Here is a 27,672-nt window from a genome sequence, read left to right on the forward strand (position 1 = left end):
GTTCGAATTCATGTCCCTATCAACGACAATGACGGTTCAGGAGCTCATACTTTGTACTTGTCTTCTTGTTCATAAAATTGAGTGTTTGATTTACTTACAGAGTAACGAGCTCTCGCAGGTTGCCCAGCTCTGGTGGAATTCGCCCAGTAAAGCTACAGCCTAGCAAAATCCTAAAAGAGAGCTAGAGATTAGTCATCAACCAAATACCAACGTTCCAATCATGCAATTATCAGAAGGTTTAAGATGCTTACAATGTCTGAAGATTTTGCAAATTTCCTAAGGTAGTCGAAATCGGTCCTCCCAAGCCTGGATTGTACGATAAGTCCTTGTAACGAAAGTTCGGTCCATTCATCCGCATATAGTTTTTTATCAAATTTTTTTTTCTTCTTCGAGACAAAACAGGTTTATATTTACCATTTTTGAGGAAGGTAAATATTGGGCACAATGTACTAAGTTACTGTTTATTTATTTTAACGATTGAATATGAATATGAAAAGGTAGTGAAAAAATTATTAATTTAGTGCATGTATTTAATATTTGCTTTCGAAAAGAAAATATAAATATAAATATAAATAATTTATCAAAAATTATGAATTTTGAATATAATTATTTTACTAAAATATTTATTAAAAATTTTGAATTTTGAATATAATTATTTTTAAATAATTTATGTAAATATTATGAGAAAAACACTAAAACACTTATCAAAAATTTAGAGTTTTGAATTTAATTATTTCTCAGTAAAATTTTAAATTTGTTTTTATAGAATCTTGCAAGAGTGTAGTGTAACTGTGAGTTGAATTTAATTATTTCTCAATAAAACTATGAATTTCTTTTCATACAATTTTGCAAGAGTGTAGTGTAACTTTGAGTCTAACTTTGAGGAGCTTATGTGATTTTGGATTTTCATGTTGATTTGTCAGGGATTTTAGGACTTCTTAAAATCTAAAGCTAAGTTGTATAATTAGGTATGTAACTATCTAAGTTGTATAATTATGTATGCAAGTTGATATGTGTAACTATTAACGTGTCTTTTACTTAACTTTGTTACTTTAATAAGTAAATTAAAGTTTGTTTAATGTAGATTTTTATATTATAATTAGATAAGTAATAAATTTAAGTTGTATAATTATGTATGTAACTAAGTTAATATGTGTTTTTTTTATTGAACTTTGTTATTTTTGATATAGTTGTTTTATTATTATTATTATTATTATTATTGAATGTCAGTAAATTAAAGTTTATTTAATGTAGGATTTTATATTATAATTAGATATGTAATTAATTTAAGTTGTATAATTATATATGTAACTAAATTGATATGTGTAATTAAGTTGATAGGTGTTTTTCACTAAATTTTGTAATTTTTTTAAGGTTTTTTATTAATTAAATATTAATAAATTAAAATTTGTTTAACCATTTAAATTTAAAAAGAGTGAAGGGATCTCTACTTGAATGGTTCATGAGACACAATACTTGGTAAGGTTTTGCAAATGGGGAAGCAAGGTAAGTGGGCTTGATTGTGCGGAACAGTTAAGCGTTGTTAAGAAATGGAAAAGTCTACTTCTTCACCCTTCTAAGTGGACTATTCAAAAATCATGAGAAATTAGTCAATTAGGATTACCGAAATTAGTCAATTACAACTACTCAATTGAATCCCAAAAACAATCTAATATAATTTTATATATTTTTATGACTTTTTCTGAATCATGAAATTTAAAATTTAATTATTTTATATTTTTAAATTCATATTTTATTTATTGTTAATAGCCATAGCCATTATTACTACATATGAACTTGCCCACTAATCACTCATTAAGAAGAGTTTGAAGTCCTCGCCCACTGGAATGCAAAAAATCGCCAATCACAACTTGCACGGCATCAATTCGACCACTCATAGGTTGCTGTGGCGAATCCTGTGAAGGAATCTGGTGAGCACTGACTGTATTGCCAAAACCTATCGACATTCACCAGCTGTGGATCACATCACAAGGCTGTGCAAGTTTACACTATACTAGAAGAAATTTTCAGTTAGATGTGAGCACATCTAACTGACTTTATATATGGCTAAATTACTTTATATATGGCTAAATTTTGACATCAATATTGACTTTACTCACTAGGTAGATTTATAAGAATTTTTCACCTACATCTAAGTGGCTTTATAGATATTGTAAATTGTGACATCATTGTTGACTTTACTCCATGGATGGTTGCACGAAATTTTCAATCTACACAACTATCGTTACCCACATCTTTGGGTTCTGTCAAAGACACTGATAATTAATGTTTCATAACAATGTAACTCTTATAAACTTTTCATAAGAATTTATACAAGATAACGTAGCTCCTTTGGTAATATTTTGTATCTAAACTGAATATAGATTTAGTATAAGCCTATCAAAACAGGGGTTTGATATCTACCCTAATACGTAATTTAAATTTTACATGGGGCTTGTTGGTAATGTTGCAATGGTTTTATTCGACTTACAGATATTGTAAAGCTGAAAGATATCCAATTTCAAGGGGCATCGGTCCTGTGAGATTCATTGAAGCCAAAAACCTGTAATAATTTTCCGATGCAATGATTCGGTTAGATAGAATTAAAAACTCATCGAGAAAGTTCCAAAAATGGCATACATATCCAATTAGATGATAAGATAGTGTTAATATGATATGAAACCAAGGTGCACATGAGAAGACTTGCAGTGAAGTTATTTGGGAACCGGTGCAGGAAACGCCATCCCAGACCGAACCGCAAGGGTCTTGGCCTTTCCATGTCGGGGGCGTATTTCCCCATTGCAGTCGCACCAGTATCATGTTGTTCACTGAGCACATGAAGCTACGTTATCACCCATTTGCAATATTAACAATTTTTTTTTTTTTTTTTGGCAGAAAATCATTAAATGAAATACAGATTTAATGAATACTCGACAACAGCGCTCACCATCTCTGCTGACTGTGAATCCTGTGGTAATACCAAATGACGCTGACAGCCAAGCTGCGACGAGGAGGAGGAGTGAAACGGAGGTCGAGAGGCGAGACATGGCTGATCCTTCAAACAGAGAACACTAAACAGGAGACATGTAATCAGATATTTTGTACTCTCATCTCTTTATATATTACACCGAGTTCTTCTCGTCTCGTTATGTCATGAACCGGATAGACCGCTACGCCAACTGACTTGGTCTGAAGTACTGGTTGATGAAATAATCATGAGATAAGTGGGAGCCAAGGTTGGAATTTATTATTTTACAAATATTTGTATACATCTAATTTTAAAAAATCTCATCAAAATATGGAAATTTACGTAAGATTTTTATAAAATTTGGAAATTTACGTAAGATTTTTATAAAATTTTGCAATTTTGCAGAAAGTTTTGAAAATTTGGGTTATATATATATGTAAGACTTCAAGATTTTGGGTTACTAAATTTTTGATATTGTTGAATTTTTTTTACCTTAAAAAATATTCAAATATTTATATTTTTTATTAGATTCTAATCCAATAACTCAATATCAAAATATTTTTTAGCAGATTTTAACCAAATAACCTGATATTTACCGTGTAAATAAATTTGTAGCCTTAGTAAACAACACCTTTGTATACAAGTATCTTTATCTCAATTGCCAATTCCTCAAATATTCAACAATAAAACAAACATAGACGCAGTCATCCATGTCCGTCCAATTACTGCGCCAATGTCCATCCGATTGTATACTGTCAACGGAACGACCGTTTCCACCTAGACGTTTGACACTTTCATGACCAGTCGAACGACCATTTCCACCTAGACGTTTGACACTTTCATGACCAGTCGACTAGTCGAGGCACACACAGAGGCATTGCAGAAAAACGTTGACAGAGAATAAGTTCGTATTATAAATGGCATAAAAGATTGGTGCAGATTTGTTTTTATAATCAAGGGGAAGTGACTTATTTGTTTTTTCACATAAAAACAAGAGAGGAGAATTGCATTAGTTTCATGAATTAAAATTTTAATAATAGAAGTCGTTACTTAATATTTTTATTAAAATTATAAGTCATTTATTTTATTTAAAACAAACAATCTGACTCGAGTAATATAAGGATAATTTAACTGTTGTATAAAATTAAATATGTTTAATTTATTTTTTAAACGAAGTGGCTGGTGACGAGTTGGTGAGATATATCGACGAATTTTTCAAATATTTAGTTTATTTCATATCAGACAGAAACTCCCTAATGGGGTGCATCTTGATATTTAAAATAAAGAGAAAGTGATTTATTGTTTTTTCACATAAAAATTGGGTGCACGTTCATTTTTAAAATCCAGAGAAAGTGATTTATTGGTTTTTTACATAAAAATCAGAGAGGGGATATTTATTAGTTTTTTGAATTAAAAATTTTAAAAATAAAAGTCGTTTCCTAATATTTTTATTTAAAATGATGTTAATTGTTTCATTAGAAAACAACCAGCCACAATTAAGCTAATGACGATTTTATCATTTAATTGTTTTATAAAATTAAATAGCTTTTGTTATTAATTTTAAATGATTAATAAAACATATATTCACAATTTTTTAATATTAATTTTATTTTATATTAAAATTTACATCAAAAATTATAATTGATTTAAATTAAAAATACATTATTTAATTTAATTCAGATAGGTATATAGATATATATAGTGTTATATAATAGAGTTGTATTTTATTATTTACTAGTACAATCATATTTATTAATGTGGTTGATGTATGCCAATAGACTTATATCAACCAGATTAATAATTATTATGTGTATTTTTTTTTAAAACAAACTATTTATGATTATTAATAACTATATTTAAAACAAACTATTTATGATTATTAATAACTATATAAATAACAACAACGATATTCTTATATATTTATATATTAGTTATTATTTGATATTATAATAATAATATTAATTGATAAAAATATTAATAATATTAATTAATAATAATAATAATAATAAGAATAATAATAATAATATATTGTTTTGTTATTATAAAAATATAATATAATAATACTTATAATTATAATAATAATAGTAATAGTAGTAGTAATAATAGTAGTAACAATAATATTATTATTATTATAAGATATTGTTCTTCTCCCAAGGTGCCCATTTGATCTTGATAAGCAATTTAGACTTTTTAAACATTATGAAACTTTTCAGTTTCATAATCTTTGTTGCAATACTGATCTTCCTAGCCTTTTACAATGTCAAAATTATAGTGAGAGCATAGGAATAAAATCTTAAATCAAACTAAATAATTTGTTTCTTTAGGTCCGATAGACCAAAGCTTAGTATCAATGGACGTTAACCATCGTCATCAATAATATAATATAATTATTATTATAATAATATATTAACTCATAATAATATTAGTGATACTAATTAACAATAATAATCCTAATAATAATTATTATTTTAGCAAATGTGGTTGATATACCCATAAAGATTCATTTCTATAATAAAAAATACGATAATAATAATAATAATAATTTATTACTCATTTTTTATAATGTTAAATAAATAATTACTTATTTTATTAAAAATAAATAGATTTTACTATTATTTTTAGAAAAAATATAAATATTTGTATTTTCATTTGTATTTGCATTTTATATGCTATAATAATAATAATAATAATAATTTACTAAAATCCAGAATAAATAATAGTAAAATAGTTCATTATTGTTAAACAATAATAATATTTATTTACTTAAATATTGGTAAATAGTAATAATATGAATATTAATTAAATAAATAATAACAATAATAATTAACTCATTTGTACATAATAATAATTAATAATGTAAATAGTTAATAATAGTAATTAATTATTTGTCACAATATGATGTTGGATCATGGTTGACTGTGGTTGACCATGGTTTAGTTTCATATGGAGACAATCTTTGTCACAAAGCGACATTTAAGCATGCTTGACTATCATTCACCATGTTTGACCCAAAGGAATAAGAAACCATTGGGATTAATACTAAAATCCCAAGATTGACCATGGTTGTCCATGATTGACCATGGTTGACCATGTTTGATTCTATAAAATATGGTTGACCGTCATCAATAAACCTAAGGGATTTATATTATAAACCCAAGGGAATAATAAACCTAAGGGATAACAATTATAAACCCAAGGGATAATAAACCCTAACATTAATATTATAAACCCTAAAATAAACATGGTTGACCATGGTTGATTTCCATATAGAGACAATCGTTGTCACAATCCAACATTGGACTATGGTTAACCATGGTTGACCATGATTGCTTTTCATATTGAGACAATCTTTGTTAGAACACAACGTTAGACCATGGTTGACCATGGTTGATTTCCATATCCAACCTTGTTTGGGCATGGTTGAACATCGTTGGTTATGATTGACCATGGTTGAAAATGATTAATATTATAAACTCAATGCATTGATATTATAAACCGAAGGGATTAATACTAAAACCCGAAGGGATTATGAACCCAAGGGAATAATATTAAACCCAAGGGACTAATATTATAAAACTAACAACTATAAACTCTAAGATAAAGATTATAAAGACTAATATAAACATGATTAACCATTTTTTATTTTCATATGGAGATAATCCTTATCATAATTCAATGTTGGACCAGGCTTGACCATGGTTGACATCATAATAAACCATGGTTGAGTGTGGAATAATAAACCCAACTGATTGATATTTTAAACCCAAAGGAACAATAAACCCAAGGGATTAATATAAAACCCCAAGGGTTGATTTCCATATAGAGACAATCCTTGTCACAATGCAACATTGGACCATGGTTGACCATGATTGATTTTCATATCGAGACAATATTTGTTAGAACACAATGATGGACCATAGTTGAGCATGGTTAATTTTCATATCCATACGATTTGAACATTGAACATGGTTGGCTATGATGGACAATGGTTTACCATGATTAATATTTATAAACCCAATCGATTGATATTATAAACCAAATGGAATAACAAACCCAAGGGTTTAATACTAAAATCCAAAGGGATTATGAACCTAAGGGAATAAGATTAAACCCAAGGGACTAATATTATAAACCCAACGTATGTAAACCCTAAGTTAAATATTATGAAAACTAAAATAAACATGATTGACCATGGTTGATTTTCATATTGAGACAATCCTTATCACAATGGCATGTTCGACCATAGTTGACCTTGGTTAATTTTCATATCCACAGAGTCTTTGTCACAATGCGACGTTGGACCATGGTTGATCATGAGACAGTCCTTATCACAATGCCATGTTGGAACATGGTTAATTTTCATATCCACACAATCTTTGTCACAATGCCACATTGGACCATGGTTGATCATGGTTGATTTTCATATCGAGACAAGTTTTGTCAAAACGCAATGTTCAAACATGTTTGACCACGATTGACCATGGTTGACAATGTTTGATCATATAAAACATGTTTGACTGTCATCAACCATCATTGACCATGGTTGACGATGATTGTCCATGATTGTCCTTGACTTTTATACATAGACATTTTTTGTCATAATGCAAGATCTCAGCATGATTGACCATGGTTGACCATGGTTGTTTATCGTTGACCATGGTTGACCATGATTGATATTATAAACCTAAGGGATTGATATTATGAACCCAAGGGATACATAAACCACAGGGATTAATACTAAAACCCAAAGGGATTATGAATCGAAGGGAATAATATTGAACCCAAGGGACTAATATTATAAACCCAATATTCGTAAACCATAATATAAATATTAAAAACACTAAAATAAACATGGTTTATTTTCATGGTGAGACAATCCATGTCACAATGCGACATTCAACCATGGTTTATCATTGTTGGCTATGATTGGAAATGGTTGGTCACGATTGATATTATAGACCTAAGAGAATAATAAACCCAAGGAATTGATATTATAAAACCAAAGAATAATAAACCCAATGGAATAGTATTAAACCCAAGGGAGTAATATTATAAACCCAAGGTATAAAAACCCTTAGATAAATATTAAAAATTCTAAAATAAACAAGGTTGAGCACGATTGATTTACATATTGAGACAATCCTTGTCACAATGCAATTTCAGACCATGGTTGATCATGGTTAAACATGGTTGTTTATTGTTGACCATTGTTGAATAATATTAAACCCTAGGAATATGAACCCTTAGATCAATAAACTGGAAGGATTGATATTATAAACACAAGGGAATAATAAACCTAAGGGATAAAATTATAAACCTAACGCATATAAACCCTAACATGACTATTATAAACCCTAAAAAAACATGGTTGACCATTGTTGATTTCCATACTAGATTAATATATTTTGATATTGACATAATCATAAATAGTTAGACAAATATTTAACACTTAATATCAGTGTTTTATAAACCCAAGGGATTACAAACCCTAGTCATTAATATTATAAAACCAAATGATTAATAAATGCAAGGGATCAATATACCCAAGGAATCCATAAACCCAACAAACTAATATTAAAAACCCAAACGATTAATAAACCTTAGGAATTAATATTTTAAGCTGAGGGGATTAATAAAACCAAGGGATTAAATGATAAAGCAAAGGAATTATTAATATTATAAACTTGAAGAACGAAAAATCCTAAGCATTAGATATTATAAACCCAAGGGATAAAAAATTGCATGGATCAATATTAAACATATAAGGGATTAATAAAGAATAGGAATTAATATTTTATACCCAAAGGATTGATAAACCCATATGACTATGAATATTATAAACCCAACAAGTTAATAAACATAAGGGATAAACATTGTAAACCTAGGGGATTAATATTAAACCTTAGGAGTATTATTTAAACCTTAATATTGGGGATTAATAAACCCAAGGGATTAAATGATAAACCCAAGGAATTATTAATATTATAAACTTAAAGAACAAATAAACCTAAGCATTTAATATTATAAACCCAAGGGAAATAGTAAACCCAACAAAATAATATTATAAACACAAAGGATTAATAAATCCAAGTGATTAATAAACCCGAGGAATCAATAAACCCAACAAACCAATATAAAAACCAAAGAGAGTAATAAACCCTAAGAATTAATATTTTAAACTCAAGGGATTAATAAACCAAAGAGATTATTAATATTATAAACCCAAGGAACTAATAAACCCAACCGTTTAATATTATAAACCCAATAGAAAAAATTATAAACCTAAGGGATCAAAAAATGCAAGGGATCAATATTAAAAACAGAAAGGATTGATATTTTAAACCCAATGGATTAATATTATAAATCCAAGTTGTTTAAACCCCACGATAAATATTACAAATCGAAAAATAAATATCAATAACCATCCTTAACCATTGTTGATTTTCATATTGAGACAAAATAAACATGGTTTATTTTCATGGTGAGACAATCCTTGTCACAATGTGACATTCAACCATGGTTGATCATGGTTGGCTATGATTGACAATGGTTGACCATGATTAATATTATAAACCTAAGAGAATAATAAATCTAAGGGTTTGATATTATAAAACCAAAGGAATCATAAACCCAAGGGATTACTACTAAAGCCCCAAGGAATTTTGAACCCAAGGGAATAATATTAAAAAAGGAGTTATATTATAAACCCAACGTATAAGAACCCTTATATAAATATTAAAATTACTAAAATAAACATGGTTGACCACGATTGATTTTCATATTGAGACAATCCTTGTCACAATGCAATGTTGGACTATGGTTAATCATGGTCAAACATGGTTGTTTATTGTTGACCATTGTTGAATAATATTAAACCCTACGAATATGAACCCTTAGATCAATAAACCGAAAAGATTGATAGTATAAACCCAAGGGAATAATAAACCTAAGGGATAAAAATTATAAACCCAATGCATATAAACCCTAACATGGCTATTATAAACCCTAAAATAAACATGGTTGACCATTGTTGATTTCCATATTAGATTAATCTATTGTGATATTGACATAATCATAAATATTTGGAACAATATTTAACCCTTAATATTGGGGTTTCATAAAACCAGGTGATTATTAATATTACAAATACAGGAGATCAACAAACCCAAGACATTAATATTATAAAAACAAATGATTAATAAATGCAAGGGATCAATATAACCAAGGAATCAATAAACCCAACGAGTTAATATTAAAAACCCAAACGATTAATAAACCTTAGGAATTAATATTTTAAGCTCATGCCATTAATAAAACCAAGGGATTAAATGATAAACCAAAGGAATTATTAACATTAAACACTTGAAGAATGAAAAAACCCGAGCATTTGATATTATTAACCTAAGGGAAAAATATTAGAAACCAAAGGGATAAAAAATTGGAAGGGATCAATATTAAGAACAAAATGGATTAATAAATCTTAGGAATTAATATTTTAAACCCAAAGCATTTATCAACCCACATGACTATGAATATTATAAACCCAAGGGATCAATAAACCCTAGGGATTGTTAATATTATGAAACCAACAAGTTAATAAATTGAAGGGATAAACACTGTAAACGTAAGGGATTATTATTAAACCTTAGGACTATTATTTAAACCTTAATATTGGGGATCATTAAATCCAAGGGATTAAATGATAAACACAAGGAATTATTAATACTATAAACTTAAAGAACAAATAAACCTAATCATGTAATATTATAAACCCAAGGAAATAGTAAACCGAAGGGAAATAGTAAACCCAACAAAATAATATTATAAACGCAAAGGATTAATAAATCCAAGCGATTAATTATATACGGGAGAACAGAGTGATGGCGGTTTAACTTTGAAGGTCTGAACCAGTGTTACAACCTCGGTATCTCACTGATACGAAACCTGGAGGAGGGTAGTGCTGTGCTCACTGAGCTGCGCAGGCATGGGCAAGCCTTGGACCAACAAATGAGGAGAGTGAGGTCCAATGAGACCCCTTCATACAAACAAGTAATGCTGGAGAAAGGAAAAGCCCCACTGGAAGGGGTGAAGATTTTGGGCTCGGAGAATGTAGCCAGGGATGGACCAGGAAGAAGGAAGAAGATGGGTGGGCAGACCAAGGAGGCCCAAATACACAAACCCATAAATGACATCAGAAGTCTCGAAGGAAAAAATAAAGGACACCCCGATCCCAGCAAGGAACCACAAGAAGCAGAAGACGAAAACAAACATAAGGAAGATGAAGGTGGTCAACCCCAACTCAATACAGATCTGGAAGAATCGGGAACCACGGGGAAGAGATCAATGAACCTAGGGCACTGCAAACCCAAAACAACAAAAATTTTGCGGGTCATCATTACAGATCTAGAAATGCAAGCTTACAAGGACCATATGTCAATACACGCGATTATTTGTAAGTTCATGGGCTTCTGGCCAACAAAAAAAGCTCTTTGCCTGTGGATCAAACAATAGTGTAAACCAAAAGGAGATATCAAACTCCACCTAGGAGCCAAAGGCTTATTCACGATAGTCTTTGCTAACCTAGAGGACATGGATTTAATTTTTGAAGGCGGTCCATACTTTTACACCTCAGCAGGCCTCTACATGAGACCATGGAAACCCAATTTTGCACTGGAATAGGAAACTTTCAAGCATGTACTTGTGTGGATACGACTCTTTTCACTCCCCATTGACTATTGGAGACCTGCAGCATTAGAGAAAATAGGCAACAAGCTAGGAACCTTCATCAAAGCTTTGGAGGCCACAATGCAAAAAAGGTATACATCTTGTGCATGAAGCTGTGTTGAAATGGATGTATCAGGTGACCTACATGAGGGTCTGTGGTTAGAATTCATAGATGAAGACTTCTTCCAAGCTATAGACTACGAACAAATCCCATTTCGATGTCGGAAATGCCACGAAAATGGCCATTTATTTCGGGAATGACCTTTGAACAAGAAAAATGAGAAAGGCATAGAAAATATCAGCCAGCCTCAGGAAGGTTTCACTCATCTGAATGGAAAACACCGAGCCAATAGGAAGCACAACTCCAAATCAAGTATCTCTACCAAAAGCAATCTCAATGATTTTGAAGCTCTTGGATCTGAACAGGAAGTTGTAGTAGACCAATAGGATCTTATCCCTCACATGGAAGTCCAAGATGCTCCAATTGCACAAAACCTTGATTCACATCCCCTTCCTTCAAATGTGGCCTCTCAAAAATCAAGAAGCATCATACGACTCTGAAGGAGATGCAGAAATGATAGCTAATGAAACAGGAATAGAGGACTTGGACCTCAGTGAAACTCTAGAAAAGGAAGGCATGGATCTAGTTTACATGGTAGAGCAGTAGAAACAAAAAGGAATGGATTTCATTCCAGAGGAGGAAGTTGCAAGAGTGAATTCGTTGTTCTTAGAAAGACAAGATACTGAATTGTTAATGAAGAAACGAGGTGTAAGCGCCACAAAGGGATTGGGCGTTAAGGCCCTAGGTCTACAACCGCATATCAATGCCAAGCATAAGAACAAGAGAGGCCGAAGATCAAACAATGAAGCACTTCAAGAGCTGGGTCAAATGCTCCTCAATTCAGGTAAGATGAAAGCCCTCAAGGCTTTTACACAGTCCTCTTAAAAATTTTGTTTATCTATGAAAATTCTCTCATGGAATTCTCGAGGGCTAAATAGCCAAAGAAAAAAAAGACTTTTAAGAAAGAAAGTTAGAAATGAAAACCCTGATATGATTTTCCTATATGAAACTAAATGATAAAATCAAAAGATGCAAGGACTAAGCAGAAGTCTAAGGAAAAGTATGGAATACATGGAAGTGGAAGGAAATGTAAAGGAGGGAGGCCTAGCCACTTTCTGTAATCCCCATATCCTCCATCTCATTACAACAGAAGCGTACAGATCCTTTATATCTCTGGAAATGCAAATCATAGGAAACCCAAATTCTTACCTGTCTACTAATGTTTATAGCCCCCAAAAAGCTGGAGGATAAGATGGAACTGCTAGATCACCTCTCTAAATTGAAAAATAGATATCCCATAGCCAAATCCATTTATGGAGGAGATTTTAACATGATAACCTCGCTAGCCAAAAAGAGAGGGGGAATAAGAATGCTCAATAGGGATGCAGATGCATTCAACAACTTTATCAAAAATGCCAAGCTAGTGGATGTTCTCCCTAAAAACGGACTCCATACTTGGTACAATAAGATAGGAGGAGATAGGCAGATAGCCTCAAGACTTGACCGCTTTCTCATAACAGAAGACACAATTCTTCAAGGAGTCAATGTAGAAACTGATATCATCCCTAGTGGAGGTTCGAATCACTGGCTCATCACCCTTGAAGCTGCTTTCCTTGGAACACCAAATAACAAACCCTTTAGGTTTGAAAATTTTTGGTTAAGCCACCCGGATTTCAATTCCAGGATTAGTCAATGGTGGCAGGAAGATCTAAACATCAGGGGAACTAGAATTTTTAGATTCCATGCTAAACTGAAGCACCTTAAATCCCGCTTGAAGTCTTGGAATCAAGAGGTCTTTGGTGATATCTTCAGAGACAAAAAGGATTTGGAGGAGAAATTGACACAAATCCATACAGAATGGATCCACGGGGACATTACACAGGAAGTGATCAATAATGAACAAATCCTCATGAAGAGGTGGAATGAAAGGTGTCAGCAGGAAGAAACCCTATGGAAACAAAAATCTCACATTCAATGGCTCAAAGAGGGGGAAAATACCAAGTTCTTCCATCGCTCGACCATAGACTATAGGAGTGCCAACAAGATCACACGACTGAAGGATGAACATGGTACCTCCCTCAAATCTCATCAGGACATCTCTTCCCTCCTCACAGACCACTTCAGCCACATAGCAACAGAACTTAATTCTGATAGGGAGGAAGCCATTAAAGAAATCATGGAATCCATCCCAAGAATGATAACAGAGGATCAAAACAAGTCTTTAGATCGCCCTGTTACTATGGAGGAGGTGGAAGAGGCAGTAAAAGAAATGCCCAATGGGAAAGCACCAGGACCGGATGGTTTTACCATTGACTTTTACAAAGTCAGTTGGGAAATTATTCGCATGGAAGTTTGGGAGGTGGTGGAAGATTCCCGTAGATCCACCACTATCCTCAAATCCCTAAATTCCACTTTCATTGCCCTTATTCCCAAACAGGAGGCAGTTAGCACCCCTTCAAAATTTCAACCTATTGCTCTTTGTAACGTTTTCTATAACATCATCTCAAAAGTGATAGCCAATAGATTAAAGGCAATCCTTCCCAAAATTATCTGACAGGAGCAATCTAGCTATGTGGAGGGTAGACAGATTATGGATAATATCCTTCTAGCTCAGTAAATGGTCCACACTCTTCAATCGAGGAAGAAAGCAGGAATGATTATTCAGTGGGACCTCTCAAAGGCCTACAACAATGTTAACTGGAAATATCTCCAAGCCATTTTAGAAGCCTCTGGTTTTGCTCTGCACTGGATCAACTAGATTTTGGCCCTTATCAAGTCTCCCATGTTCTCAATCCTGGTCAATGGAGCTCCATCCTCTCCTTTCAAACCTTCAAGGGGTATTTATCAAGGGGATCCAATCTCCCCTCTTATTTTTGTTATTCTCATGGAAGGCCTAATCCAAACCATCAAATATGCCAAGGAAAGAAACCTCATTTAGGGCCTCCAGCCTGTGTCTCATTGCCTAGCCACAACTCACGAACAATTTGTAGATGATAACATGCTCCATGGTACGCCTACCATTAGGGAAACTCAAGGATTTAAAACTGTTCCTGACCTTTTCAGCAAGGCCTCTGGAATGGACCTAAATCTGGACAAATCATCCATTTTCTTTTTCAACACCCATTCAGCTATTCAGAGAAACCTCACTAAAATCCTTGGGTTTAGGATAAGAAGCCTTCCCTCCAGATACGTTGGTATCCCTCTCACTGATAAGCCTTGGCTAAAGCTCCACTGGGAGAAGTTGCTCTCTCACATTGAAGATTGAAGCAAACTATGGACTAACATGGTCCTCAACTTTGCAGGTCGGCTAGTCCTTACCAAGGTTGTCCTTCAAGCCATCCCTCACTACATGCCCTCCATCCTTCTCGGCCCCAAAGTAGTTCTCCAAAAAATCAGAGACTTACAAAGAGCATTCATGTGGTCTGGAAACTCAGCTAAACAAAAATGGGCTCTTGTGGTGTGGGAGAAACTATGCAAGCCCAAGGTCTGGGGGGTCTAGGCCTTCAAAACCCGGAAAGTGTCAACAAAGCCTGCGGGGCCAAACTCTGGTGGAGGTGGATTAAGGAACCCAGACTTCCTTGGGCAAAGATCTGGAAAGCCAAGTATGCTGACAATTGGAACCCTCAGAACATTATTCGAATGGATAATCCCCTAGTTGGTTCACCCATTTGGAATTTGGCTAGAGCCAATTGACACCTCATTCAGTAGCACTACTTATGGGAAATTCATAATGGTGATACAACTCTATTTTGGGACGATTCCTGGCAGCAACTTCCCAAACTTGGGAATCCTGACTTTCTCCCTTTGCAGAACAGGTATGAGGAACAGGGAAAGATTAAGGTCAACCAATACTGGAAAGACCATGAAGCAGACCAGCATTGGAGATAGTGGGACAATAGTAGCATTCCACAGGCCTGGATAACCTTCTCCTATCACTGCATTCAAGCCTGGAAAAAAGGAAAATCCGATTTTCGCAGGAAGAAGATCAAATAAGATGGGGCAACCTCGAAGGCGTAATCTTCAATCTAAAGATGGCCAGATACTATCTAGAGAATAGGAACCAGGAGGAGAAGGTAAATTGGCACAGCAACATCTGGGATGCAGAGCTTTGGTCGAAAACAAAAAACTTCCTATGGCTGGTAATGAGGCGCAAGATCCTAACCTGGGAAAACTTGCGAAAAAGAGGCTTTACAAGACCATTTAGATGCCCTCTATGCGAAAATGCAGAGGAAGTAATAAATCATCTATTAAACAACTATGAATGGACCAACACATTGTGGATCTAGATGGAGCACATTTTTCAACAATCAGACAGAATCAAGGATTCAATTCAAGACAGTATAGCAAATTGGAGAACAAACTACTCCAATTGCAACTTAGTAAACACTTTATGGAAACTGAGCCCAAGTTTTATAATCTGTTCAACTTGGAAAGAAATAAATAGAAGGATATTTCAAAAGGAGTCACAACAGTTAAACAACATTAAAACAACCATAATACAGAACATGCATGAGACCACCCTTAACCGATGTAAAGCTAATCAGAAGCTCAAACCTTCAGCTAAGGATGTGCAAATTCTTCAAGTTTTTGGTATAGCGGCAACAAATTACCCCATCTCTCAGGTGCAACATCTACAACCCGCTACATCCCTTCCCTCCTGGCCACCTCCTCCACCAGGTTTTCTTAAATTAAATTTTGACGGGGCCTCCCGGGGCAACCCTGACCCAGTTGACCTTGGAGGGGCTATTCGAAACTATAGAGGTAAAATTCTTCACATTTTTAGTCGGTCAATGGGTGAAACAACCAATAATGAGGCTGAATTCACGGCTCTGGAATAGGGATTACAAATACTAATTAGACTAAGAATAGGGGTGACGGTAGTGGAAGGTGATTCTCTCCTCGCCATAAATGCAGCAAGAAGATTACAGACAGGCACCCGGATTGAAAAGGTCACGAAAATTGGAGGTTGGCACAGGTAACAAAACTAATAGCTCAACACCTCTCAGCTCTCGACGTGATTATCCTAAAAGTGATCTGGAGGACTGTGAATGTGTTGACAGACCAACTTGCAAATCACGTGGTGGACCATTGTAATAATAGTCAGGACACTTTTTGGCAAAACGTGGAGCATGGGAGCCTTAGGAACTCATGCCATCAGATTTCTATGAGGGATAGTAAGAGCTGGTCAGCAAGACGGGAAGGTTCGAATGCAATGGATCATCATTAATCCATGAGGCTAGACATTTTGGTAAATGCCTAGTCCAACCTCTGTGAAATGCTTCATGATTTGTGTCGAATCCAAGGAGGAAAATGAAGCTGGACCAAGCGAAGCAATCAATACAGGAGCTGCAAATTCCAGCTAGTGATCCTCCAAATTGAAACTTCTGTTTATGCAGGTTTTGATGATGCATTTTTCTTATGTGTTTATCACCTTTGGCATTATGGAATTTTGATCCTTGTTTACTAATGGCAGCCTTGTATTAGCTAGCCATTCCTCTGTTTTTAGCGTTGGTCCAATCATAGCTCTTTGGTTACTTCCTAGTTCAAGGAACATAGGGTAGGCTCTAAGATGTTTGTAAGAATTTCCTTGTGACACTGATTGGTCTGCATTTCCCTCCTTCTGGAAATGGCAAACCTTTTTGTAACTCTATGTAATTTTGTTATCTAATATACATCTGCTGATTTAAAAAAAAAAAAAAAACAAAAACAAAAAAATGATTAATAAACCTGTGGAATTAATAAACCCAACAAACCAATACAAAAACCGAAGAGATTAATAAAACCTAAGAATTAATATTTAAAACTCAAGCGATTAATAAACCAAAGGGATTATTAATATTATAAACCCATGGAACTGATAAACCAAACCGTTTAATTTTATAAACCCAATGAATTAGTGAACCCAAGGGATAAATATTAAAAACCTAAGGGATGAAGAAGCAAAAGGGATCGATATTAATAAACCCAGGGGATAAAATGATAAACCAAGGGAATTATTGGTATTATAAACTCAAAGAAAAAATAAACCCAAGGGTTTAATATTATAAACCAAAGAGAAAAATATCATAAACCTATAGGAATAAAAAAATGCAGGGATCAATATTAAAAACAGAAAGGATTGATATTTTAATCCTAATAGAATAATATTAGAAATCAAATTTGTTAAAACCTGACGAGAAATATTATAAATCGAAAAATAAATCTGAATGACCATCCTTAACCATCATTTATTTTCATATTGAGAAAATCTTTGTAACAATGCGATGTTGGACCATGGTTGACGATGATTCAAGATGGTTTATTATGTTTTTCATCTCAGGACAATCTTCGTTATACCGCAACATTCGACAATGCTCATGATGATTGGTTTTGAAAGTGAGAGAATATATGTCATATTAAATATTTTAAAACCCCTAAGTCCTAAACCCATGGCATCAATATTATAAACATAAATAATGCTATAACACAAAATAATAATAATAAACATAAACCACAACCAATATAAGAACCACATTGTAAACCATTAAGACATCAATACATAAAATTAATATGAATACATTAATAATAATACTCTATAAAGAATTAAAACATGATAAATCATCATCAAATTAATAATAACATATTTATATCACTACATTATAAACAATAAATGAATTTTAAGCTATAAATACATTAATATCAATACATGAATGTATTAATAGTATAAATCTCAAGAATATTGATATAAACAATAAGAACATGAAAGCCCAACAATAATATTATAAACGTCAACAATATTTTCATTTATGAAAGACATGAACAAAGTGAAGGGACCCACACAAAAGACCAAAACAATTACAAATGGAAGAGAAAAAATTAAAATAGTAGCACTTCCATTGGAGCAAAGGAACATAAATGAAAAAAACACATCTCAATTGCACACATTAGATTTAAAGAAGAAAAACATAATAGGACATTTTAAGACCAAATATGTATAATTTTCTACATAACAACAACAACAAGAAAAGAAATTCAATTTCACCAACATTGCAATCACAGAAAGAACATTGAGTCTTAACATAGATTTTTTATTTTCTTTACATCAAACAATTCCACTACAAAATTCAACTTGCAACACTACATCAAAATTCATCTATGGATTAGCCTCTTCCAAAACACAACTAGAGCGATGGCAAAATTAGCACCAATTCAAATCAACAGGATAATCATCACGTACTTAACACATTCCAACCAATTCATTCTTGTTCTCCTCCCAGACTCCCTCTGCCGCATATGTAACAAGTATTTTACATGTGTTTTCGTTTCATCTAGCACACAAAGATTATCATCAATAAAACAAGTATGCAACCCATGCTTTCTATCAAACTTGTTCCGAAGATACGAAAGAAAACTTATCGCTCCAGCAATATTGCGCATTGTTCTAGAATAATAGATGACATCATTATTATCCATATCTACATTTGAAAGACAAAAAAACAAAAGCAAAATCAATAAAGACATGCACAAATAAATAGGCATACACATAGATAGATATATATACATAAAACATAACACCCCATTTTTATTTATGTTAAAAACTTAGTCTTATAATATTGCATGAAATAAAACAATCTAGTGTTACATGAACCAAATGATATAAAAATTTCTACAAATATAAGCCTCATTTCAGAATACAATAGAAAAAATCGTGGAAATAGAATAAAATCAGGGCCATATTCAAAAAATGAATATTGGCCACGGTGATGGCCAATATTTAAAACCTCCATATTTTCATTTCATGATGTAATATAAATCCACAATATTAATATCAATATGAACCAGATATAAAATTGATTTTGAATGATTGGTTCATATGACTCGTTGTTTATGTCTGAATGGTCTGTTGCAAAGAAAAGAACAATAGCCACTAAAAAAAATAAAAATAAAAAATTGAAGAACATGAAAAATGATGTAAACAACTTTCTCAAATATTAGTATGAATATGATGAATGTATTAATCTCATAAATATATGAAAATTATTATTATATTAAAAGTAAATCAAGAGGAAAATAAAAGAAATTCAAAAAACATACTATAAAAAAGGTCACAATGTTATTAATTGTATGTCATAGCGATATGGACTTCAATCGCTCCTCTTCTTTCTTCCTAATTGTAACATATGCACTATCTTTCATCTTAGCATAACGTTGAAAAGAGAAAGGAGGTGCAATGCGTAAAACATCTATCGATTTCACTCTTCATATGGCTTTGAAGGCAAGGCCTTGCTGCTCTTTATTCCTGATATCAATTGACACTCATTCTAAAGTCAATCCCTGTGACTTATGGATTGTAAGAGTCCATGCCATCTTCAAAGGAATTTTTTTTCGATTTCCTCCTATCACTCGTGTGATAGGCACAATGTTTGGATTTTTTGCATCAAATGGAACATCAACATACTTATCAAAAACAACAGTTGTGAACATTGGAAGTTGAGGTGGCTTAGAGGTAGGCGTATAAAATATATCCTTAACATAACCATGTACACCATTCACCAAGCCATATTCAACCCACAAATTTGATGTCAACATAACACACTGACCACGACACAACAAGCCATATTCAACCCACAAATTTGATGTCAACATAACACAATGACCATATGCCTATATACATATACATTACACATGGAAAGTGAAGCACCACATCATTATATTTTATTGAAGTAGTAGATAAAACAAATATATAATAAGTGAATGTTTTAATTAATGTCAGATTTTATTGAGTTCTCAATGCCACTCCAAAAATTGTAAGTTTTTCTTGGAATGTGGTGAAATTTTGATAAAATTCCTTTATATAAACAATCCACAAACAAGGTTGTACCTTTTATGAAAGCTCATAAAAAGAAATAAATATTTTATAGGAGTTACAAAATGGTATCTGATCTCGGGTTTACAACACTCAAACCTATATGGGTATAAAATGGACAAAGAAAATAATTTAGAATAGCTAATAAGTTTGATTACCACTCTTACAAGTTAAATGGTTGAGGAAGGAGGAGAAATTTCACAGGGAAGCCATGAAGGGAGTGGGCATCAACAAGGTAAATAATCGAGTTGAGGGATATATATTGAAATACCAAAATCTAGGAATCAAGATATCAAATATATGTAGTTGGTCCTATTAGAAACAGTGAAAAGTATGCAAACCGAAAAAGAAGTAAAAAACTGATAATGAACTCCTACAAAGGATGCAAGAAGAGCAACATAAAATGTAAGAAGGACTACAAAGGATAAATGAATCATTGTTAAAAAGCATTCATGAGCAGACAAAATTGAAAAATAACAGGCATTCATGAAAATTATTTTTCTTTTTTTATTTAAAGTTCCTATTGTTAGGAAATCAATATGCAATAGAGATCATCTTTGTTTTCTCTAGCCTACCATGAGGGAAACTGAACCAGTGGAAAAACCTTAAATTGTCCAAAAACCATATATGAGCATTCAAAAAAGAATCAATATGCATTGAATTTTTGGACTTAAGACCTGTGTTGACAATCATAGAACCTGTAGTAGATAACTCTACATAACATCAAAAGATGAAACCAAAATAAAACTAGCAAATCATGTCAAAGGAGATGAGTCAATGGGGACCATTTCAATTTGATCATTGCATCTTGTTACAGATTCTATCTGGTCTAGAGTGAGGCCTAGTTGACCATCTTCTTGGTTCATACAATGGTCCTTAGCTTTCATTGATAGAAAAAATGTCTTACAACACTAGAAAAATGTCCTAGTTTGCTTCATTGTCATTAAAGAAAATTCTTCCCACCAATCTTTTCATTTTCTGGTAGACGTTATTTGTTTGTATATATTTGTTATGTCTACCACTAGAGTTCCCTATATTAGTAACCCAAGCAACTTCTTCTCTCACTACAATTGTCTTTGATTGGAAACTATAATCAACTCTAACAGTTTTATATACCTCCATTATCTTCACTTGCTGAGAGGGTAGAATTTGATTATGGAATTGATTAGTAGATGCTTTAGTGCATTGATACATTTGTGTGATTTCTCTTACTTCATAGTAACACACCCCATTGCAAATTCAAGAATACTTCCTTGGCATGGTGAAAAACCAGGGATACAAACTAGTCTAACAAAGAGAAAAGGAGGAAAAAGGGATGGCAAGGCTAACAAGAGCACCACCAAAGTAGTTAAGAGAACTATAAAAAAATAAAATCCTCTCCCATTATGGTTCAAAGGTGTTGAAGAACTTTCAAGGAAAAAGAGTCATGGAAGGATAAACACCAAAAGAGAGGGAAGGCTACATAGTTACAGATAGTTGTAGCCCATGAAATACCAGGAGAAAATAGCTAGGTCTAGAGGAAACCTAAGAAATGTATATCATATACAAAGCCTTACTGTCAAATAATACCCAATAAGAAACAAAACCATGACAGAGCCAAGAACCTGGGGATTACAAAGAAAACTGAGAAATCATAAGGGAAGATGGGAGTGAAGGTGGTAAAGTCCACAACATGGAGAAGGCCAAGCCCGGACAATGGAGAGTCATCTCCAATCATTTCTCATGGTGGAGGTCACATATCCATGTGCTACTATCAAGAGCTTTGGGAGGGGCGGATTTACAAATCCCCTCCCCTTGGTGCTAGGAAGGATGGCTAACATTTCCCACTCCATGTGTCACTCCTCTTCCCACCCCATCTAAGGCAATGTAAATATATTAACTTCATTAAATATAAGGTGATTCATTCTTAGTGCAAGGGTAAAATTTTTGATCATATATTAATGATACAAACTCAAGTTTAAAAAAAATACATCTCTGAAAAGACATCTATGAGAAGGAGATGGTGATATCAATTTTTTTTAAATTAAGGAAAGTGAAAATTTGATACCCATACCCTCAACAAGGTGCATAGCGAATTGGATATGTTATAGAGACAATTATGCATGTGCACCAACACATGCATGGTTAACATCCACAAATAGCATTTCTATTCCACCATTGAGGTATAACTACTAGATTAAAGAAGTTGGGTTGCATTTTTTAAACAACCATGTATCAAAATTTGTTAGTTTTCTTTGCATTTTTTTTCCATCTCATCAATAATGCAATCGTGAACCAATAGTTCCTTATATATTAGATTGCAAATAGAATTTCCTTCTTATTTGGAGAATAGATATTAGAAATATTCCGATATATCTCCTTATAATTTTATGAAGAACTAGGAAATATAGTGGTGGAAGAATAAGACAACTAGGACATGGAACAACTATCCTCCACACCGTTTCCTCTATAAGTTTTTCTTGCAAGACATCAAGGAATGTTTCATAGAAAAAGAGGGATGTTTCATAAGAAATGTTTCTTGCAAGTTAAGGAAGGAGGTTTCTTAGAAATGTGATAACATTAGTTTCATTAGTGCTACTGAGAAAGACCTCATCCAAAACATGAAAGATGTCATTTAAAACTTAATTTCATTTTAATATATTTTAGTAAAAAATTGTTTAGGATCCAAACAAATTATTTAAAAAATTACAACAATGACTCAATAGTTATAAACAAACAAATTATTTAAGAAGAATTACAACAATAACTCAATAATTATAAACAAGTTTAGATTTGTTGAAATAATAGATGGTAAAATAACATTTTTTTTCCATTTTCAAAAACATATTAAATTTATTGAATTGTCCATCCGCAAAAAATCTCTCCATCCCCCACAAAATCCCTAAATGTAACAACCATTAACCATATTACATAAAAATAAAAAATATCATTACCCATTAATTTATACATTAATTCAAACCTTAACTTAAAAATATGAATCTCCATCCATATATATATATATATATATATATATATATATATATATATATATATAACATCCACCACGTAAGTGGGTGCAATTCCAAGACATATCTAGTTAATTAATTTCGACATTGTTGCCCACAGTTGGCTCTGTCATACCGCGAGAGCTCGTATGATCCTCCATGAGGAAAATGGGTTTTTTCCCACATTGGAATTCAATGTTGGTTGTACACGAATCCACGCGGCTTGGTCTCTGGCGATTATGTGGTTGGCAATTGTCCTTCATTATGCTCCGGCTATGACAGGTGGTCTGTCTCTAGTCTCTCAATCAGGTCAATGCCATTCGACGATGATGAGGACTCTAGGACTATCCATTTACCCAACACCCTATTTCCCGCTGGTACATAGCTCATTTACATTCCATGGTTGAGGGTTTTGACTGCTCTGCGACCTTTCTCTCTTCCTTTCTCCATGGGTTCCTTGTCTCGACCTCCAATCTCTATGGCTCCGTCTATTCGACTACCATGGGGAGGTAATTCTGAACCCTTGTTGCCTGCGGACCTAGTTCTTTGCTCAGGTCATACTCTGTTTTTATTGAGAGTTGTTTCCGTGATTGGGATTAATGTATCCCTTTGCTAGTCAGGTTTAGAATCCAGCCCTTCAGGTGCTACGAGGAGTGGTGGTCATCCTCAATGGTATGAAGCAGGTAAGCCTTTAATACTGAAAAGGCTCTACAGTTCTTTATGTTTCTACATTCCTTAAGTTTTCCTAACCCTAGAAGGGATGTGATACGTAATTGGACGACCCCTGGGTGCGGCTTACCGAACTCAGGTAAGGTTGGCTTGTTCGAATATCTCATAGCAGTAATACAAGAATGATTCAGGTTCTTGATCATTTTTCTACTGTTTTCCAATGGTTTTGCAGGTATGGTGCTATTTTAATAGGAATGCCTTGTGGTTAACCCATTGGGTTTTCGACCATCATGTCTTCTCACAACTCTGCAACTGGTATAGGTTGGAACTCATCTTCCTGGCTTCTCTTGGTTAATCTGATGTGGTTTAGGTGACTCATGAATTTTTAAAGCACATAAAAGACTATGTTTAATTATGTCACACCTGAATTGTTTGTAGTGAATGATATTTCTAGACCTTTGGATGTAAATGCTGGTTTTGTAATGTAATTATTTCTTTGTTTTAAGTTTTTAACTCTTTGGGAGAGACAGAGAAGGGTCTCTCGGCCTTAACTTGGCTTTTAGACAAGAACTATGTTACTTATTAAGTTACGAATTTGGGTTTATATGATATTTTTACATAGTCTCATATATATATTTGTAAAGGTATGTTTCTGATATCCGTCTATTGAAATAACGGTATGTGTTTACGTAGTTTGGTTATGTCACTTGTGTTTAACTTGAAACACTTTATCTGCTTCGATTTTGGTTGACACACCTCTGCGAGAGGGTTATTATTGCTGAGAATTTTTCTACTTTTTCCTTATAATGTTTTCATTTGCATTATAGCAGTAACCTCATGAATTGACATTTCTTGGTTGAAACCAGAGTTCACCTTAGGGTTTCATTATACCTTCTGTCGATTTCTGAGGGTTTGGTCTGTTCTTGTCAAACGACCTCTTTTTCCTGTATCTAGCTTGCAAAGGAGGTAGAAAAGTTGACATGAGGACAAAATTTAGTTATTGTTGATATATGAGAGATTATACATATATTTTGATTGTCCCACAGTTAATAAATGTGATATTTCATTATCGATTTGCTCTTTATACTTTGCCGCATATTCATATGTATAATCTTGACAAGAAATATTGAGTGCAAGAGGTTTCATGCTTGATGCTTTTTTACATTTCTGAGTACTAATTCATATTTCTCACTCCATATTACTAATTTTATTTTTTCATCCTTATCACTGAATATGACTATTTTACTAAAGCATCGTTATCGTTGAATATGAATGTTTTACTAATGCATATTTATCACTGAATATGATTGTTTTACTAATGCATCTTTATCACTAAATATGACTATTTTACTAATTCATATTTATCACTGAATATGTTTGTTTTGTTAATGCATCTTTATCACTGAATATGTTTGTTTTGCTAATGCATCTTTATCACTGAATATGAATGTTTAATCATACTCCTGGAAACAAATAATTTCTTACCATGTAACACCATCCTGTAAATATAGACTAGAATACTTATATGTTCCAAAATTGTAAATGGGTCAACCCAACTTTGTCTCGAAAGTCTCTCCTCCCAGCCTCGAGCCTGGCGATTATGTCTAGGCTCTCCCTCGAGCACTTTCTCTGTTCCACACCTGGATTTTATCCACTTACAGCTAGTGCCTTAGGCCTCAGCACTCCACGATCCAGCCTCAAGTCTTGCACTCAGATGATTGTCAATCAGTAACTTCCCACTGGTATCTATCTCCTAGCTACAGGATCATTTCTCTTCCCCCTTCTCTCCCTTTTCAGGGTAGGGGTGTAACTGTTTCTTTTAATCAAGAAAAACAGTTATATTATATTAACATGTCCAAATTCCTAATTAATCACAACTAGGTAACCACTTGTTATCTTGCTTTCCAACCTCAGTCAATGTCACAATGTAAAATAAATATAGTAAATCATAAAACCAAGTTTAATAACCATAGTAAATCTTTCCTGGAGCTTGGGGTGTTACATTTATGCCCCATTGTGAGAAACACCATCACTGGTGTTCTCTTCTCTCCCTTTTTTTTTTGAATTTAAGAAAACAACACCGGATATGCTTCCTTCATAAATCCCTCTTCTTCCCAGGTGGCCTCATCCAGGCCAAAGTGCTCCCATTACACTTTAGCTTGGGTGATGACTCACTTCTGCAAGGTGGTTCCTCTCTAATCGAGAATACGAAGAGGTTATGCCAGAAACTCTCCTTCTGATTTGACTTGAAAATACATAATTCACAGTGAGAATTCTCTTAAAGAAATAAAAATAAACAACATATATTCTCTTATATCCTTACCTGAATATTTTCCCAATTTATTATATGTTGTGGGTTGTACACATATTTTTTTAATAATGAACCGTGAAAGACGTTGTGGACCCAATGTGGCTTGGTAATGCAAGCTTATAGGCTATTGGTCCAATTCATTCCAAGACTTGAAAAGGTCCACAGTACCGAGGTTCTAGCTTAGCACAACCCCTCCACTATAAGGAACCTTTTCGGGGCTTAACTCTCAGATACACATGATCTCCTGGTTGAAATTCTTTGTATGTCCTCTTTTTATCTACATAGTTTTCTCCCTATCTTGGGTAGCCCTTAGATTCTGTTGAACTTTCTTGATAGCTTCCTCCATCTCTGGTAGCATGTCTGGAACCAGTGCTAGCTGATTAACAAGGTTATCCTAGTCTACAAGTACTCTACACTTTCTTCCATATAACACCTCAAGAGGGCTCATGCCCAGTGATTCATGATGTCCATTGTTGTATGCAAATTCCACGAGGTGGAGGTAATCACCCCACTTATGTGGTTGTTGCAGTCCACGAGTACTCTGCACTTTCTTCCATATAACAGCTCAAGAGGGCTCATGCCTAGTGATTCATGATGTCCATTGTTGTATGAAAATTCCACGAGGTGGAGGTAATCCCACCACTTGTGTGGTTGTTGCATTACAAACATGCATAACATGTCCTCCAGCACTTGATTCACCCATTCAATTTTTCCATCCATTTGGGGATGGTAAGCTGTACTAAATTGGATCTGGGTGCCCAATCCTGAAAAGAGGGTTTTCCAGAATGTTGATGTAAATTTCCCGTCCCAGTCCAAATTACCACCTTGGGTATTCCATGCGGGTGAAACATTTCCCTCATAAGTATGTCTATGATTTCCATCATTTTGTAAGTGGACTTTACAAGTATGAAGTGTAGAGCTTTACTCAATTTTTCAACTACAACCATGATCGAATCCTGTTGCTTCCTGATGCGGGGCAGACCAGTGATGAAGTCCAATGATATGGTCTCTCATTTCCATTCTAGAATGGCAGTGGTTGTAACAAACCAATGGGATGCTAATGTTTTTCCTTCACTAATTGACAGTCCAAACATTTGGACAAGTATTTAG

General features: G+C 33.5%; 1 protein-coding gene across 1 annotated transcript; it reads right to left on the bottom strand.

The window, feature by feature from the left end:
• Positions 1–1,808: 1,808 nt before the first annotated feature.
• Positions 1,809–3,078, bottom strand: LOC149184993 (leucine-rich repeat receptor protein kinase HPCA1-like). The gene is made up of 3 exons (XM_089415512.1): positions 2,948–3,078; positions 2,694–2,828; positions 1,809–1,957 (listed from the first exon to the last, which is right to left on the bottom strand). The coding sequence occupies exons 1-3, from the start codon at positions 3,045–3,047 to the stop codon at positions 1,809–1,811; spliced, it is 384 nt and encodes a 127-aa protein (XP_089271638.1). The 5' UTR covers positions 3,048–3,078.
• Positions 3,079–27,672: the final 24,594 nt, after the last annotated feature.

The sequence above is a fragment of the Pinus tabuliformis genome, chromosome 3_2 (genome assembly GCF_031772625.1).
Source record: "Pinus tabuliformis cultivar Carrire ecotype Pingquan chromosome 3_2, CPIR1, whole genome shotgun sequence".
Classification (NCBI taxonomy): domain Eukaryota; kingdom Viridiplantae; phylum Streptophyta; class Pinopsida; order Pinales; family Pinaceae; genus Pinus; species Pinus tabuliformis.